The 19,856-nt window shown below is 48.2% G+C and overlaps 1 protein-coding gene across 1 annotated transcript in view; it reads right to left on the reverse strand.

Annotated features, from left to right (window-relative positions):
• Positions 1-7,526: 7,526 nt before the first annotated feature.
• The window catches only part of TAGLN3 (transgelin 3), a 223,585-nt gene continuing 211,255 nt past the window's right edge, over positions 7,527-19,856 (reverse strand). The window contains exon 5 of the mRNA XM_069637181.1: positions 7,527-8,058. Within this exon, the coding sequence (XP_069493282.1) occupies positions 7,917-8,058 (142 nt within the window). The 3' untranslated portion in view covers positions 7,527-7,916. The remainder of the gene's footprint in view (positions 8,059-19,856) is intronic.

The following is a 19,856-nucleotide window of genomic DNA, read 5'->3' on the forward strand; positions in this document are numbered from 1 at the left end:
GAAAACCTGGGAAACAAGACCCAAGAGGCAAAATCAACGCTAGAACAACTCTGGAAAGTAAAACATGAGCTAACCTTCACAGAAGATGGCCTCCTTTTGAGAGGGTCCCACATGGTAGTGCCCACAACAATAGAGATAGTGATTGCGCTAGCCCACCACAGTCACCAAGGAGCGGCGATGACGAAAAGCCACTTCTTATTGAAAGTATGGTTCCCTGCACTTAAACAAAAAGTGGAGAAATTCATTAAAGGGTGCGTATGGTGCCAGGCAAGCACCCTGAAACACAAGGAACCCTCCATACAATGTATGCCAAGGAGCGAAGAACCTTGGGAATGTGTACATATGGACTTTGGCTCCACACATCGTGACTCTCACTTCCGCGTGATGGTGGACCAATGGTCCGCTACCCAGAGGTAGAATTTGTGCCATGCAGTGCCCTACTTGACGTGGTGCCCATAATGGAGAAAATCTTCACCACGCATGGATTCCCCAAGATGATTTGTTCCTTCAACGGCTCACCATTACAGAGCGTTGGTCTGGAAGAATTCCTTGCAGAGCAAGGGATCAGACACAGAAAGGTCACCCCTGTGTGGCTACATGCAAATGGAGAGGCGGAGCATCTAATGCGCACCCTGAACAAAACCTTCCGAATTGCTCGCAGTCAAGGACTATGCAGAGCCTTGTTACAATTTCTTCTCGAATATCGCACCACCCCGCATATTTTGACAGGAAGTGCAGAAGTGTTATTTCAAAAATGCTCAAGTACGTTCCTCCCCGAATTGGAAGGGAGGGAGCCAAGCACCATAGACAATGAGGCAGTGTGGGTGAACAGAGAAACACTGATCGAACGAAAAAGGAATGCCGAAGACTATGGGAGTATGACTTTGCGGTAGGGGACACAGTTCTTGTGCAGACCCGGAACCCAGCAGGGAAGATGTCACACAACCACGAACCCACACCCCTCAAGGTAGTTAAAGTACATGGATCCCAAGTGACTGCAGATGACGGTCAAGGGCTGATGACACAGAATTCCAGCTTCTTCCATAACCTGTCTAAGCCACCGAACCAAGCGAGAGAGCGGCCTGGGAGAAGAGTGAGTAGTCGGGTCCTTTGCCCAGAAATGAAAGATGCGGACTATGACAACCCTGCATGCATGAATAAATAGAGCACCTCACTCGTTGCAAGGCATTAACGAGCGGGGACCGTTTGAGACACTACTTGGCTTGTGTCTTTCATTCGCACAGAACACCAAGTACAGCAATTAGGATGATGGCCAATCAGCAAAGGGCCGGTGAGAATCTAAAATGGTGACTGTTTATATATGTGGGTTTTTCTCAGGAACAAAGTGCTTTAAACATACAGATAAACAATGACAGTGAACAGGTGATGTATTACAGTTAGAATCCCTGCATTTAGGTAGCCCTTTACATTCTAAACCCATTACACAAACAAACGGGTATATTAAAATATATGAAATCACATTTGTACGTTTTTAAATGCAACACATTATTTAGCACACAAAACAGGTGTGTAATTAATTGTTCTTTTGACAGAAAAGTGTAGATATCAAAACATGTTTATACTAGTGTGCAGGTACACGGGCCAAGTGCATCTTTTCATTGACACAGAAGGGCCACTATATATCCTAAGACAGCAGCACCCTCTAGCGGTGACAACAGGCGAAGCTACTGCATCGGACAAATACACAGGGACAAAGATACATCTGTCCTTTTATTATATTGTTAAATGAAATTCATTCAATACCATATCCCCTCACAATTTAGTGGCCCCTGATTATAATGTGGTTACATCGAGAAGGGGTAAACCTTAGGCATTTGTAGCCTTCTCTGATGCAGGAAATAATTCAGGCTGGCTATGGTAGCCTTTGAAGCCAGATGTTCGTGTGAAGAGTACATAAGACCTTGGAATTTCACAAAGACACTATTCTCTGAGGAAGGATGAGGTAGATTTGGAGATTGTGTCTATGAAGTCTGCAATGATAGAACCCAGGAAGCTGCTAGCCCTATCTTTTTTGTGCCGAAAAAAGAAGGAGATTTACGCCTATGTGTCGATTATAGACGGCTGACTGCCATTACCATAAAGAACAGGTATCCCATTCCCCTCATCTCCACACTATTAGACAGGTTGACACATGCTTCTATCTTTACCAAAGTAGACCTTCGGGGGCGTACAACCTGGTCCGCATGCGTCGTGGAGACTAGTGGAAGACAGCATTCTGTTCCCGACAAGGGTTGTTCGAGTATACTGTAATGAACTTCGATCTATGTAACACCCCTGCTACGTTCCAACGCTTCATCAACAAAGTATTCACTGACATCCTTGACATATACGTAGTGGTCTATTTAGACGACATCTTGATTTTTTCATCCTCTTTGGAAGAACATATAGTCCATGTCAGAGAAGTCTTATCTCCCCTCAAAAATAATGCCTTGTTTGCCAAACCGGAGAAATGTTTGTTTCATTCGAAGGAGGTGGACTTCCTGGGTTTTCATATAACACCCGGAGGCCTGTCCGTGAATCTGTCAAAGGTCTGTGCTATCACAGATTGGCCCGCCCCAGTCAACCTCAAACAGCTTCAATCATTCCTTGGCTTTGCTAATTTTTACCAGCGATTCATCGCTGGGTTTTCTGCCATCGTGTCTCCATTAACTGCTCTGACCAGTCCTCTTGTCCCATTCTCTTGGACATCTGAACACCAAAAAGCCTTTGAAGCACTCAAATCCAGGTTTACCACCGCTCCTGTACTTCAACACCCTGACCCAGAACACCCGTTTGTCTTGGAAGCAGACGCTTCCTCTTTCGCACTAGGTGCGATACTATCCAAGCCTTGCCCAGCCACGGGCCGTTTACATCCTGTGGTATATCACTCGCGGAGGTTTACACCAGCCGAGTCTCATTACGCGGTTACTGAAAAAGAATTACTGGCCATAAAAGACGCACTCCAGACATGGCAACACCATCTTATAGGGTCAAAACATCAAACAGTGGTGTACACGGACCATAAAAATCTACAAGATTTGGCTACACTTAAGTGCGTAAACAGCAGACAAGTACGCTGGCACTTGTTCTTTGCAGCATTCGATTTCATAGTGAAACACAGGCCTGGACTTACCCATGGTAAGGCAGACGCACTTTCCCGTTCTCCTGGGGGAGATCCCTTATCTCTGTTCCCTGACACATTGCAGGGTAAAGGCCATGTCATCTGTATGTGTACTCCGTCCCCTCCCATGCTATCTATCATCAGACGATGGGTCTCCCAACATCCAGATGCCTTGGCGGAATGGGATATGGTTCTTCAGGAGGGATTGCCATTCATTCAAAGAAAGTTATTTATCCCCACAAGTGATGTTCGTAATCAGGCACTTGCTTGGTCACATGATGCCGCTATCAATGGACACCCAGGACAACAACGCACCCTGGAACTATTGCAGCGTTGGTGGCCGTCGATGAGACGAAAGGTAGAGAATTATGTAAACACCTGCTCTGTTTGCGCACAATGCAAGTTACGTAGGGGTCATCCACTGGGTTTGGTCCAACCTTTACCTATTCCCCCCAGACCTTGGCATACGGTCTCTATGGACCTTATCACAAATCTACCCCGCAGACAATGCTATGACACTATCTGTGTTGTCGTTGATTCCTATACAAAAATGGCCCACTTTATACCTTGTACAGGTATACCTTCAGCCCCAACACTAGCTCGATTGTTTTTTAAATCAGTTTTTTGTCTCTTTGGTCTGCCACAGGTCATTGTTTCAGACCGCGGCTCGCGGTTCACTTCTTGTTTTTGGCAAGCCCTTACAAAACTCCTTTGTGTTGATACCCGCTTCTCCTCAGCTTATCACCCGGAAAGCGATGGGCAGACCTAGAGGGTGAATCAAGCCCTCGAACAGTACCTACGCTGCTTAACACTCCAGTATCAAGACTCCTGGCTTAATTTACTCCATCTTGCTGAAAGTGCATATAACAATTTGTGGCATTCATCTACTGGCTTTTCCCCTTTCTACTCCTTGTATGACCAACATCCACGTGCCCTTCCCTTTCCTAATTTTTCCTCTGCTACTCCTGCTGCTAATGCCTGCGCCCGCGACCTGGTCACAGTTCATGCCCAGACCCTTGTCCATTTGCGTGAAGCCCAGGTGGTAATGAAGACGAAGGCGGACAGGAAGCGTGTGGCAGCCCCTGACTATCATGTGGGTGACCGCGTTTGGTTATCGACTCGCCATTTGCATATCCCTGGCTGTCGCAAATTGCTACCCCGTTTTGTTGGCCCCTACAAGATTGCCAAGTTCCTGAATCCTGTGGCTTTGCGCATTTCTATACCCACTACTTGGCGTATTCACCCGGTATTCCACACTTCCCTACTCAAGGCTTGCCCTGCTCCTACCCGTATCAGTGCTCCTCCTGCCCCTGTCTCTGTGTCCTCCCCTGATGTTTTTGAGATCAGTGCCATTCTGGGTTCCCGTTTTCACAGGGGTCGGCTGCAGTATCTCGTGGACTGGTTGGGTTACGGTCCTGAGGATCGCTCTTGGGTCCCTTCGCGGGATGTCCATGCCCCACTTCTGGTTGCGCATTTTCATCAGGATTTTCCTTCCAGCCCACAGGGTCGTGGGCCTTTGACGGGGGGGTCCGTCACGTCTCCTACCATACACCCTGCTACACACTCCAAGGGTGCACGAATTAGCCCACCTTTAGTCTCAGTCTCCACCCACCAGGGCATGCAATACTCACGGGCTCGCACGCAGAAACAACGACCTCTCACCAGACATGTTAGATCGCTGTGTGGCAAACCGGGAGTATTCCGACCTTCCCTCCGTTGGCAGCTGAAATGGAGACTCCCATTTGCTTGGAGTAGTCGACATCGTTCACAGAGATCCATGCGTCACGTGATAGGACCAGCACAACAACCTGGTATCACGTGACAACCCCTCACGCTTCCCACGTGATTACCATCTAACAGTTTAAATGCGTTGGAAGACACGGAAGCAGTGCTTCACAGCTGATTTTTCAGGACTGGTTGGCGCTTTGTTCGTTTTTGGATTCTTGATTCTTCAACTACGGACTGCTACACGGATTTGCTTGGTCTTTGCCCTGCATTCCAGTGCCTTGAACATCGTTTGACGACTATTCTGGTACCCGACCTCGGATTTCTGCATATCGGACTGTCTAACGGATCATTCTTTGCTTGGAACTCTCGGCTCTTGGTCTTCTACTTACATTTACCTGGTTGTGCACTTTGGACAGCCACGAACTACGTTTTTTGTGTGCGCTTCATATTGCTTCAGGTGTTCATCGCATAACACTCACAGGAACCTGCCTCACATTCCCTGTCCCTGGCCCCTGCTGTCATCACATTTGGGCAGTACTTTCATTCCGTTTAGGTAAGCGGTGCTCCAATTGTTTCTTACTGTATCTATCTGCCACATTGCATCTCTTGAATAATTACTCATTGCCTTACAGCACTCAAGGGGTCCTTCTGGCTGTTCCTGGTTCCAGATCTGGCGGCTCACTACACACCTGTGGCCTCAAAGATTGCACAGGCATTGGATATTTTACTGTCTGTGTGGTACTTGGGGATGGAGGTATTTTTTAATCGGCACAACCATCAAGATCAGAACACTTACATTGTTAGGACTTGTATCAGGAACGGGTTAGCTTGCTTCCACTGGTGGAGCTGATGCCTAAGGGTTCGGTTCACTCTACAAGTGTCAACATAAATTAATAAATAAATAAACCCTCGTTTTTGGGGGCATCCACGGTCATTGGCTGCGATACAATTCCCAAGCCTTCAATCAATGAGCACGGGTGGGTGGTATTTCCAGATTGAATGTGGGCGTTGGTGACACAGGCAGCACTGCCTCCTCCCCCTGGGGTCTCATACTGACTGGGGCTCCAAATGATCCTAAGAAGTAATTAATTTCACTAATGAGTGAAAAGGCTTCTTCCAAGGGCTTTATGAGGTTCGCTGAATTAACCTCTGTGTCACATATGGGAGGCCACATGTCTACTGCTGGAATTTTCTTTCTTACCAGCAGTATTTTCATTTGTGAAATAGGGACAAATGATGCTGCAGAGTTTGCTGACATGATGCAGAAATCCGGGGCCTCAACACTGCCAACAGATTCACTGGGAGCTCTGTTTATGATCAGCCTTACGATATGCCCAATCCTGCTAAAGTCACATGCAGGGGCAGTAGTAACTGACTATGACTGGGTAACCTCAGGACGAGTACTGTACGTTTTTACTGGTGCAACCCTCTTGGTGGAGCTGGCCAACTTAACCCATTTGGTTTTAGTCCTCTGCAAGGGATCCTCTGGTGATGGCATAGTCTTAGCCCCATGCCAGGGAACTTCGGAGCTTGGTCGAGTCTTAGCCTCTTAGAGTGGAGCCTCAGACATATGCCTGGATTCAGTCCCAGAACTAGGAGCCTCGGGTCACCCCTCGATTTAGTCCCTGAACAGGAAACATCAGCTGAACCTTTAGAAGCCAAGCAACCACAAGTAACCCTCCTGACTGGGAGTCTCCTGGGATGGAGTCTCTCAGATAGGATGCCTTAAAAGGAAGAGGGGTACTAGCCTATTGCAGGTTCTTTGTCTCAAGTAAGTCCCTTAGGTGCTGTGATGAGAAGGAGCACAGCTCCTTCCGCTGCAGCCGACAAGTGAGAGATGGAACCAAGAGCACTCTGCAGCATCAACCGTGATCCCACCAATGATCCGGGCCCTGACATTTCATGCAGAGCTACAGTTGGTTTGCAGTGGTCACCCGATTGTCGCAGCACATGTAGAGAAACCGTCTTTACACAGCATAGGCGAGGGGCATGGCAGTGCCAGCAGGAACTGGAGGGAATGAGAAAATGCGTTAGGAACAGATGTGTGCAGATCAGCAAGTGCTGAGGGTTCTGTTCTATCAGACACTGAGAAAAGTACTAGTGCGGTCAGTGAACATGTGTGCGGCTAACAAATTAATATTGAGGAATGTTTCTCTTTCTGAGAAAATGGCTCTGGTCCCGTCCTTGCATGCAGAAACTCACCACAAGTAAGGCGGAAGGGGGACAGTGTGTCAAAGTACAAGGAAATGCCTTTCAGACAATCATCAGAAAATAGCACTTGGTTGTTTTGGCCTCTTTTCTGTGCGTACAAGGTCCAGGAAGCACGCAGTCACCTAAGAAAACCTGAGGTGAAACAGGATTCTACCAGTGTAGGCTCCGTTTGTGATGAGTTGTTGTATATCCAGGGATATTGCTGCAGAAGGGGGTTCTGGGGGCAGATCTAGTGTTTGATGAAAGGAACACAGTACATTAGATTTAACAGATTGGAGCCGAAAGCAGAGGCAGAAATAGTCAGGCAGACCAAAAAGGAGTAAGGATGATGACATATTGAGACTCAAAACTGTGAGTAGTGTGAATAGAACCAAGACCCTAATAAGATTCAAGAAAACACTTTTTCGAATTAGGCTCACAATTGAAACATGTATAACTACCTTTTTAATTAAAAAACACAATACAATTGTTGCTTTCATAAAACAATGTCTTCAAAATGTTTTATTGATTTATTAATGCTATTCACTGATATAATTAAAAAAATAAGATCAGTTTCAGGGCATGCAACGATGAGGTCTACAAGACGGATGATCACAATACATACAGAAGGTCATTTACATGTACATAAATAAAAATATTTATAAATAAAAATATTTGCATAGTCAGAAAGCGAACCATAAGTACGAATCCGCAGTGTGTATTGGCACATATTGGGCAAATAATGATCTTCTGTGGTAAACACTGGAGTTGGCATACTACTGAAGGAGAGATGTCTAATAGTGGTTGGGCCTAAAGTAATTTTAATGGCGTCATGCTTAGACTAATGTATCCTTGTGATGGCGGGGAGGGACAGTTTTCAGAGGATCTGGCGCGGCATTCCATATCCAGTCATTCCAGACTGCGAGGCCCCTTTGTTGCTGCCCATCTGGAGACCGATTACATTCTGTCCATGGCGAAGTTGCTCTGTGGAAAAGGCCCTCCGATTTTCTTGCGCTTTTCTGTTTGAATGTAGAGAAAGAAAAGAGGTCTGAGATCACCAAATACTACTTCAGAAGCTTCACAAAAACCGTTGCATGAATATTTGCCTGAATCTGATCGGGCAGGGCTGCAATTACAAAATCACCACACACAAAATGCAGGTAATACTATTCACATTTTCAGTAGGGACAGAAAAAGGGGTATATCCTGCTCGATTCTTAAGGAGCAAAACTCATTTTGATGCATTTTTCAAACGTGAAAGCTGGGACAAAAAATAGTGGGTACATTCCGAGTGTCGTTTTTTCAAATTACGATAGCAGCAAAATAGTGCACAATTAATTTGATCTATTTTTGCTTATGATATCAAAATCTTGCATGTAATATGGCTCATCAACAAAACCTGTCTGTATCATTCCTTTTAATGCAAGCTGCAAAAATAACCATATTGCTCCCATTCATCACACAATGGGCCTCATTACGACCCTGGCGGTAAGTAGCCGACATTACCGCCATGGCGTAATGAACGTTTACGCCGTGGACCGATGGCGGAAAGAGTGCCACATTCCGACCCATCGCGCACGAGCATTACGCCATGGCGGTAATGTAAATAACGCCATGGCGGAAAGGGCCCTTACCGGCACCGTAGGCCACACAAGGTGCACTACCGCCACCCATCTCAGCGGCCACCGTAATCAGCGGTGGCCGTAATTAGCGGTCACCGTAAAAAAGCAAAACCGGAAATAGCGTCATCGCGGCGGAACGGGAAACAGCACGGCGGCCATCTTTAAAAACACAATCCATTGCCATCCTTCCCAACAACACCAGATCCAACCCTGACACCTGTCCCAACCCATCACCCACCCACTTAACCACCCAAAAATGCCCAAAGTTGTCAAGAAGGCATGCGATCGCCAGCGCCAGGACAGATTCTCCCGGGAGGAACTGAGCATGCTTGCTGAGACTCTTCAAGACAATGCAGCCGTAGTTTTTTCTACGCAAATGACCAGGCCGGCGATAGCCCAAAAGAAGGCCATATGGGCCCTGGTGGCAGAGCGTGTCAGCGCGGTGGGGACCGTACCCCACAGCAGTGCAGGAAGCGGTGGGATGACCTTAGGCTACGCGTTAAGAAGCATCATCTCCGCCAACCGCAACCTTGGCCTGGCTACCAGTGGAGGTTCTGAATCCCCACTGAAACTCCAACCGTGGGAGGAAATATGTGCCAGCACGATAGGCATGGAAGGCATCGAAGGCGTCGGAGGGATGGAAAGAGGAGTACCGACATCAGGCGATGAAGGTAGGTGCCTCAAATCAAGACATGCCATTGTCACTGAAGTCCATTCATGTGTAGCACAATGTTGCCCTAGAGTGTAAATGCAACACATCAGCTGGACACTGCCCACAGCCACATGCGAGCTCCACCCTGTATACATGTACCATGCACACCCTAACTGCCGGCACCCACATACCTCCATCCTCATTCCACACAAAAAGGAGACAACCTGCATGCCCCTGTCTCAAATGTGCCTCATCTACTGACCAAAATCATGTCAATCATTGTCATTCCAATGTCCGCAGACCCATCAATAACGCTCTCCCTCCTTTGCTCCACCACAGGCTCAGAATCACACCCCGAGGACGAGGACATCCCTGCGACAAAAAAAGCCAAGAAGGCCAAGATGACCATTCACGCACCCTCAACCTCAGCTGCAGTGAGCCAGACCCCACAGCAAGCACAATCCACTGCCAGCAAACAGGACGGCCCACCGGCAAGCACCCCAGTGGGCAGCAGGCCAGCAGCAGCAGCACCACCTGTTCCAACATTGCCTGCCACAGAAGGCACCGGTTCTGCGGTCAGCAGCACCATTGGAGAATCAGCTGCCATTGCAGCATGCTCTGACTCCGACATTGAGGAGCATGACGTCAGACGCCCCACTGACCTTCCACATTCCCCCTGTTTGTCCCATGCCAGCCACCATGAGGATCCCACACAGGGGCACACAGAGGAAGAGGAGTGGCCATCTACCCCATGCCCAGCTCGAAGTCCACAGGAGGGGAGCAGCCCCTCCATCACACCACCGGCAATGGGCATGGCCCAGCAGGGGCAACAGTCCCTTGAGGACATCATTCAACGGCAGCAACAGCTGTCCACGCTACTCACCGAGCATGCTGCGGAATGTGTGGGGGCTAGGGCAGCCATCGAACAGGCTACGGAGACCCTAAGGGCCGAAATTGCGCAGAGCACTGACACCGTGAGGGATGCAATGCAGTCCACGTCAAGGGACATTTGTGGCGAACTTGCCGGGGTGCGCCGTGTGCTCTCAGAGCTCTCCCACACCCTACAGGACATGTATGCACGGGAGCAGGCAGGGACATCCTCTGCTGCCAGTTCTGCCCAGAGCAGTCCCGTCCGACGTTCAGGACGGAACCTGCGCTCCACAGGCAGGGGTGCCCCGGGGGCTGGGAGAGGGGGCTTGTAATAGCCTGGTGCCCACTGTTACAGGCATCTGTAGACACTCACAGGGGGTGTGTTGGGGTGTGCAGGGGGGAGGGGGGAGGGTGTGTGTCACAACAATTTATGATTAAAATACACTTTTTCCTTTTTCCGAAATCAAATGTGTGGACATTTTCATTGCATATGTGTGCTTTATTGGTGTACAGTCCACAGTGTGCATGTCCCAGAGACACACAGTGCCCCAAGTGCCGTCTCCATGTGATACACACCAGCCGTTTGTGCTAGAAGCATTGGTTGATGATATTTTGACGCATTTCACGCCCCTACTGTGCATCGCCTCCTCCATGAGGTGCGGCCCCATCTGCACCCTCCTCATCCTCATCGTCAGGTGGTTGCAGTTCTGCGTCAGGGGGCAGGGGCACATTTCGTCTGACGCACATATTGTGTAGCATGACACATGCCATGACCATCTTTGCCACCTTCTCATGGCGGTACAGGAGTGCCCCACCAGACCTGTTGAGGCATCGGAACCGTGCCTTCAATAGGCCGAATGTCTGCTCAATGACCACACGGGTACGTGTATGTGCACGGTTGAAGTCCTCCTCGTGCTTGTTCTGCGGGTTCCGGACTGGTGTAAGGAGCCACCTCTTCAGGGGATAGCCTGCATCACCTGTATGTAGGTGAGAATGTTTGTGTCAGTCATGACGTCTGATCAAGAACATGATGTGCCACCATGGCTTGCATCCAACTGTTACTTTGGACCACTTCTAAATGCACTAATTGATTCACACAATGCGACCAGTATATGGTCATGGCTCTCATGGCCTGTTTTGCATGCCATCACCCAATGTATGCAGAGGGGTGGAGTGCATTGTGAGTGCCCATCCACTGTGTCCGTTGATGCCGTTTGTTTTGTTGGCCTGGCACGTGTCCTGTGATGTCAATGCGCACATCATTGCAACATTGCTGTGGGCCTCATCATGACCCGAGTGAGCAATGCTGATGTTGATATGGACATTTTAGGGGCCCTGCTGTCTGTGTAATGGTGTGTTGATGTTTCTGTTCGTCATGTGCCTCCTTCGTGGGCAGTTATGGGGGACAGGCCTTTCGGTTGATGGTGTTTGGTGATGTGCATGTAGGTGCATTTCATTGTTGACAATGTGGTCTGAATTGGTAGAATGCACTTGCAGATGGTTGTGTCATGGTTGGGACACAACCTCATTCACATGGTAGGGCTGCATACATTGGGTATTGGCTTTACTGGTGTTGGGTGGAGTTTGGGTTGCTTTAGGGTATGATCTGTCTCCGTTCTCTCTGCTACTCACAGCCAGGTGGAGTATGCATCACCCCCCCCCCTTTCAGCCAGGTGGAGTATGCATCATTCCCTCCCCCTCTTTCAGCCAGGTGGAGTATGCATCATTCCCCCCCCCCCTTTCAGCCAGGTGGAGTATGCATCATCCCCCCCCTTTCAGCCAGGTGGAGTATGCATCATTCCCCCCCCCCCTTTCAGCCAGGTGGAGTATGCATCACCCCCCCCTTTCAGCCAGGTGGAGTATGCATCACCCCCCCCCCTTTCAGCCAGGTGGAGTATGCATCATTACCCCCCCTTTCAGCCAGGTGGAGTATGCATCATCCCCCCCCCCTTTCAGCCAGGTGGAGTATGCATCATTCCCCCCCTCTTTCAGCCAGGTGGAGTATGCATCATTCCCCCCCCCCCCTTTCAGCCAGGTGGAGTATGCATCATCCCCCCCCTTTTAGCCAGGTGGAGTATGCATCATTCCCTCCCCCTTTCAGCCAGGTGGAGTATGCATCATTCCCCCCCCTTTCAGCCAGGTGGAGTATGCATCATTCCCCCCCCCTTTCAGCCAGGTGGAGTATGCATTGGTACGTCGTTCACCTACCCACTTCACATTTCCATGGTCATGACATTAGACTCACCGAGTAGCCAGGATCTTGGGCCTGCATGTCGCTCCATGTAGCGTGGTATTGTGGAGTTCCTCAGGACCATTGAATCATGGGTTGATCCGGGGAATCGGGCACAACAATGTGTGATGATCTTGTTGGAGTCACAGACCATTTGCACGTTGATTGAGTGGAATTGTTTCCGGTTGCGGTACGGTACCTCCATCGCATTCCACATAGGTGCAGTCGATGGCACCAATGCAACCAGGTATGCCGGCTAGTGCATGGAAACCCACTTTGGTGTTTGCAATCTCCTGGGCAGTCTGTGGTAATGAGATGTGGTCGTCTGTGTGCTTGAGGAGGGCATCGAGCACTTGGATAAGTGTACGTGAGAATAATGGTTGTGAAATGCCATGCAAGTGCCCCACTGTGTGCTGGTAGGTGCCTGTGGCCAGGAAGTGGAGTACAGACACTACCTTCAGTAGGGGTGGGATGGCGGTTGGACTTTCTATCATGCTGACGATGTCGTTGTGTGTCATGTCTACGATGGCGGTGATGGTGTCCCTGTCCAAACGGTACAGGGTGTGGATCTGCTCAGCAGTGAGGTTGAATGGACTGGCTCTGATGCGTGGGATTGGGGGCTGCCTGCGTGGTGGCACTGGCTGTGCTGGTGGGGCTTGCTGGCCCTGCCTTGCCCTCCTTCTCCTCCTGCGTCTCCTCTGTGCTGCCTGTTGTTGTTGTTGTAGTAGCACTTGCATTGCTATCAGGTCCTCCAGCCCCAACATTGCAAGTTGTATTGGTATCATTGTGGAGTGTGACTGGGTGTGGGAAGGGGTGGGGTGTGCTCTTTTTGTACTTCCTGAGTCTGTATTGCCTCCACCTATGCTGTTTCTGTGCACCTGTGGCAGCTGGATTCACTTTACATGGCCATTTACGGTTGGTTTGCGATGGCGTACTTAGCGCCATGTTGGTAAGGTACTTAACGGGCTGGGAGATGGCGTTAGGTGCATGTCCGCTTGGGTCGGCATTCGCGTACCTTTCCGCCATGGCGCTAAGTACGGTGTGGGAGGTCGCGTGCGCGCCTCCTTGGCGCAGATAGCGGCAGCGTTGACTACGATGCCGCTAATGGCATCGTAGTTAACGGTCAAGGGTCATAATCGGACCTAGCGGAAAACGATGGCAGTAATCATTTACCGCCATCGTTTTTCGCTTAGCGCCAGGGTCGTAATGAGGCCCAATGATAGCATCAGACACGTTGCAATCTGACCCTGTCAAGAGGGGATGGGGAATCATCTCAAAATGGGGCAGGAGGCTTGCAATGGTGTTTTGCCAAAGATAGTCCTGCCCCATAGGTGGGTTCAGGGAGTTGGGAGGGCCCCAGTCTGTTCCTTCCACATGTGCTTGGTTACAGTTGGAAAGTACCACTTGCAATCATCCCATAACAACCGTATCCTTTGCTGGCCAGTGGTTTTTCTCTTCCATCTACCAAGCCCAGTAGTACTTGCGGCGAGGTCAGGAGTCTACAACCCACCAGCAAGAGATGAAGTGGTAAACATCAAGCCAGCGGAACGTTGCGCATTGTGAACCAGCAAACAGGATGCTCATCTGCCCTGAAATACGAATTCTGAAATTGAATTTTGCTAGAGCTGGTCATCATTGGGAGACATCGGCTGATCTGTGTTTGAAAAGGGGTGGGACTTAAAGGGAGCTTTATAGCTTCCTATCTCTGTGACCTGGCCCCTGGGGAAAAGCAAGGAGGAGAATGGCCTGGGGAACCAGCTGAGAAGGCGAACCGATGGAAGGTAGAGGAGGAGAATAAAAAGGGATGGGAAGAACAAGGGAGTGTGGTTTGTTCGGGTGAGATCAAGGTACGAGGAGGAGGATAGTGTGTACATTTGTACTGTTGCCAGATCACCCAGCACCTCATAGGAATTATGTTTGAACATCTGCAGGAACGTAAAACATGGTTGTCCTGCAGAAAAAATATTTCCTGCGGCTTCCAGATGCGGATTAACTGACAAAGGAAGCAGCATTGTAACTCCACTATTCCCTGGCAACAGAATCTTATGTTGGGAAAACAAAATATTATACTCCGTGCTCGCACAATGCTACCAGTAAATCAGAAAGTATATGTCAGGCCCACAAGAGCAGTGGTTATGGTCAAGAAGTGGTTACGATATGCATGGTTCCATGTTAGGTTCTTGATCTGAAAGAGGAATGTAGTTTAAGAAGGTTTGTGGGGAGTTTGGGTTGTTAGGCTTTCATTGATATCTAAGTTGATCTTTTCCTTTATTAAGGTGTTGGTGTTAGGGTACACCATTCAACGATGAAGCAGATCTTGCAGTTGGAGATGGCAAGTGAAAAGGAGCTCTGACATAAGACATTTTTAAAAAACCTCAATGGCCTTTCATTTATCTGATCCAGTGTGTGTTATCTGGGTGTATTTGGTGAATCTCCTCATTTTTCCTGGCCTGGAACTGAACATAAGAAGAAATATGCAACGGTCCTGACAGAAAGTCTCATAGTGAGTCTCTGGAACCACTGTTGTAAGCTCATGCTGTAAAAACTGAAATTCCTTTAGAGGCAGTGCTTATCGCTACAGTGGCACATGACCCTTCTTTAAGCCAAAACTCCTTCACCGGGTCGAGAAATCCTGTAAATGGTAAGTTGCTACCTGTCTGACCTAGAGAGACAGCGTTTTCATGTAGCGAATGCACACCTTCATTTGCTCTGCAGCACTCATCTCTGGACTCTAGCAGTAGCTGAAGCTGTGAATGAGTGGAGATAGGGATCTCATCTCTGTGCCTGTAGTGTCCTGTCTCATGTCTGTGTCTATGATCCCATAGACACGTGAGATGTGCATGTGACAAAAAGGGGTTGGGCTGGGTGAAGGCAAGGTTAAAATAAAGAAGATGCTTATTTCAACTCTTCCGAGTGTGGCGTATGATTTAAGTAAAGTTGTCGGTTAGCGTACATCAGCCAACAATGATACAAGTCCTGCATGTAAGGGCACAACAATGGCGATGAGCGATAGCATACGCCATGTGCCATTTCCTCCTGCTGACAGTGGTGCTGGACCCAATACGAATAGTCAGATGAGGCTGCGGCTCACAGACATGTGCAGTGTCCTTACTATGTGCCGGCCCTGCCGTCTCCCACAACGCTGTCGGGTGTGCGTTTGCCCATAATTTTGGAGCGGCCCAGCTGGGGGCTCCGTTATCTGTGAAGAGCAGGCCGCAAATAGAAGGGGCACGTGTCTACTGCACAGTCCGCTGGTGGACCACTTCAAAAGGCACACAAAATTGATGCACAACAGAGCACGCGTTGGTTGCGTGGCTCCTACTGGAATTCTTTAAAGGGGCTGGACGCATACCATGACCTCCATTGCCCTAATCAGCAATTACAGTGGGCATACTACAGTGGGCACTGCAGAATTTTCCTGTTGCGGGGGAAAGTACTTCTGCAGAGGTTTACACCCCAAGGAGGGTCAGAAACTGGGCCCAAGGATGCAGGCCTAGCCCGCACACAGCCTCATCATGTCAGAAAGCGAGTCTGTCAATGCTACCCTATAAATTTCCTCGCCAGCCCTGCTAAGCCGGTTGGAGGGAGGCCATGAGTCTCTACTACTGCAAGCTGTTCCACCTTTTGACATATCGAAACACCAGCAGTCTTGCCCCCAGATGGAGCATATGGTTAAAGGAACTATACATCTACATTGATGCAACAGAAAAAAGAGAAGAAAGAATATTACATGGCATACTAATGTGCTTGCTAGGGCCATCAGTACCGGATACTGTGTTTGAGATGTCAGATGTTGCCACAGACAATTATTTCTGAATAATTGACTCACTAAATACAAATGTTGGCATGCATAGGAACATTGATTACGAGAGGCATCTGTTTCACACCACCACCCAGGAGAAAGGAGACACATTAGACACATTTGTCAGGAGGCTAAGAGAGATTCAAATACTGCAACTTTGATAACTACTCGAAAGATGAAGCCCTGAGATCACAAGTGATAGCGGGCTGTGAGTCCCCAAGAGTTACAAAAGAAATGATTTCAGAAAACCAGGTCTCTTGAGGAAATTCTAATGCTAGCGAGAGCTCACATGGCAATTTCCATCCAAGTATAGTCATTGGGAAATATCAAGATCACTCCAGATTCCTGCTGCTGCACCCATATGTCAGGTTCTAAAAACCGATAAAGCGGCCAGCAAACCACAACGCAAATGCTACAGGTGTGGATATAATTTTCCTCATGTTGGGCCGTGTCTGGTCATTGGTCACTCGTGTGATGCCTGCGGGGTGAGAACCACTTTCAGTCCATGTTTAAGAACATTAAATACATCCATCTCTCGTCTGATCATAAGGCCTCAGGAAGGAGAATGGAAACGACGGTCTCCCGCTCCATATTAAGATGTTCCCCAGAAAGATGTCAGGAATCTCCCCAGAGGGCTAGAAAATATACGGGAAGGTGAGACGAGTCCATGCCGGAAAAACACAGAAGGAGGTTGACACAACAGAAGTTACAATACATAGCATCCACACCAAGACGCCAGGAGGAGTGGTGATCGCAAGAGAGGCTAAGACCATGCCATAGGCAATAAGACGGCAATCAAATATAGTCTTAAACTGCTGCTTCAAGTAAGTGGAAGCGCCCGGAATTTTCTGATTGATACAGGGGCCACTGTCAATGTGATTAATGAAACAATGTACAAAAGGCTAAAGCACACGTTGATATATATCCGTATGAGTCGAGCACGCGTCTCAAGTGTAAGGGGATGTTTGAGATAACTTGCTCATATGAAGACAAATCAGAGAAGCTGACCACTTAATTTGTGAAAGGGAAAGTACCATGAGGAAACGTTCTGAGCTTTAAATCACCCATGCAAATAGGCCTGGTGCATATCATGTATCAAATAATGTCAGTCTACAACTTAAATTCAAAAGACATGGTCGTCAAGATGTTTCCCCCACTGTTCAGGTTTAGGAAAACTGAAAGAGAAGCAAATCAAGCTGCAAATTTATCCTAATGTTAAGCCCATTGTGCAGCACTACCAGGGGATCCCCCTGAATATTCAAAAACAGATGGTAGATGAGATGCCATTTTTGCTAGATCAGGACATCATTGAGCATGCAAAGGGCCTCACTCCATGGGTTTCCTCAATTGTCCCAGTGCCAAAAAAGGAAAATGGAGACAAAATGTGCATATGTGTAGACATGCGTGCGCCCAATCTTGCTATTGAAAGGGAAAGGCATCTGTCTCCAAGAATGACTGACATGATGCATCTTCTGCATGGGTCAAAGGTATTTTCAGAACTGCACTTCAACAAACGATATCCCCAGTCAGAACTACACCCTGGGTCTCGCTGTATTACTACCTTTACGACACACTTGGGGCTGTGTATATAGAAAAGACTCAGCTTTAGGGTCTCATCTGCAGATGAGATTTTTCAAAATGATATTCATAAAGTCATCCAACACATCCCTCAGTGCCTCAACTACAGTGATGATATTCTCATCTTTGGGGCCACGCAGGAGGCTCATGACTACACTCTCCAATGAGTGTGTATGGCACTCGAGGATGCTAACTTGACACTGAATGCTGCCAAATGTGAGTTCAGCAAATCCATATAGAAATTCTTTGGACGTATATTTTTGAGTAAAGGTTTAAAGCCTGACCCATCAGAAGTGCACGCCTTGTTTGATACACCTACTCCCACCTCTACCTCAGCAGTGCGGTCATTTCTGGGGATGGCTAGTTATTGTACTAGATACATTAAGGATTTTGCTTCGGTCAGTACACCATTGCGAATACTCACAAGCAAGGGTCAGGAATTTCACATCTCTTCAGCATCCTGCATGACCTACTATGATCCTGAGCTCGAAATGGAGCTAACTGTGGATGCAAGTCCCCTAGGCTTAGGAGCCAAATTAGCACAGTTTAAACCAGGCTCATCATCACCAAGATGCATTGTTTTGTATGCAAGTGGAGGTTTGTCCATTATTGAGAGTGCCTATTCACAGCCTGAAAAAGAGCGCTTGGCTGTAGTGTGGGAATGTGAACATTATCATATTTTCCTGTATGGCAAAAAAAGTAATCACCATCATCACAGATCATCAGGCTCCCATGACGATCTATGGTAAACGTAATGCAAAGATGCCTTTGTGGATTGCAAGATGGGAACTGAGACTGCAAGAATATTTCTTTGATATCATACGCCAGGGAAGGACAATAATCTGGCTGATTTGCTTTCAAGATACCCACTTTCAGCAAATGCAGAAGCCCAGTCATCAAAGGCGGATCAGTACATCAACTATATTGTGGACAAATCACTTCGAAAGACATTGACTATTTAGGAGATTGTCAGGGAATCAGGCCAAGATGCGATTTTGATTCGAGTTAAAGAAAAGGTAGTGTCCGGGAGGTGGTGTGAGTCATGCAAAGGTGATGAAGCGCTCAGGGAGGACGAGAGGAAGATGATGAACACATTTCATTCCACGAAGGTCGAGCTGTCTATATCCCCCACAGGGTTTACTGCTGTAGGGGAATAGAATCATTATTCATGTACCTCTGCAGGAGTAATTCAACTTGCACATCTGGGACACAGAAGTATTGTCTCCAGTAAGAGACAGCTCAGGACAAAGGTCTGGGTTCACAAAATGGATGACAAAATACAGAAACATTCTGCAAGTCATTAGCGCCCCCTACACTTTCCCAGAGCCCTTACAAATGACAACATTGCCACTGAAGGTGTGGGATGAAGTGGCTGTCGATATGCTTGGCCCATTGCCAAATGGTAAATATGTGCTAGTGGTTATCGATGAGATGTCTCAGGCAAATGGCACTGTGGAACATTTCATGGTAAATATCAAACAAACTCTTCAAGTATGTGCTATCACTCGAGGGTCATTCACGCAAGCCATTTTCACGCTGAGGTGGGATTACAGGAACACTCCACGCAGCTCCATGGGAGCATGTCCCTCAGAACGGATGTTAGGTCGGATATTGCGGACTCGATTGCCGCATGTGGCTGACCCAGAGGTCTGCTCGTATCTAGAACAGTGTGCTCGGAAGAAGGATGAGGCCAGTAAACAGAAAATGAAGCACTATGCAGATGGTCGGAGAAGAGCCCGAAAATAATCAACCATCCAACTAGGTGATCCTGTGTTAGTACGTCAACCTCAGTTGCAGAAAATTGTTTCAGCGCTTGTTCCTAACTCATTGATTGTGACTGCAGTTCAAGAGTCAATGGTATCAGCTGAAGGGTCTGTGCATTACATTACCAGGAACTCGCCGTTCTTTAGGAAGCCGAAAGAAGGCACTCCAGTTCATGAAGTATTGCCGGAGGTAATCAAGTTCCCAAAGAGCTGCCCTGATTTCATGGATGCTGATGTAGACACTGATGATAGTTGTATTAGTGGAATCACAGAGGTGACAGCACCAAGGAGCCCATCCAA

This window comes from Ambystoma mexicanum, chromosome 7p, assembly GCF_040938575.1.
Source record: "Ambystoma mexicanum isolate Mex_15411 chromosome 7p, UKY_AmexF1_1, whole genome shotgun sequence".
NCBI lineage: Eukaryota > Metazoa > Chordata > Amphibia > Caudata > Ambystomatidae > Ambystoma > Ambystoma mexicanum.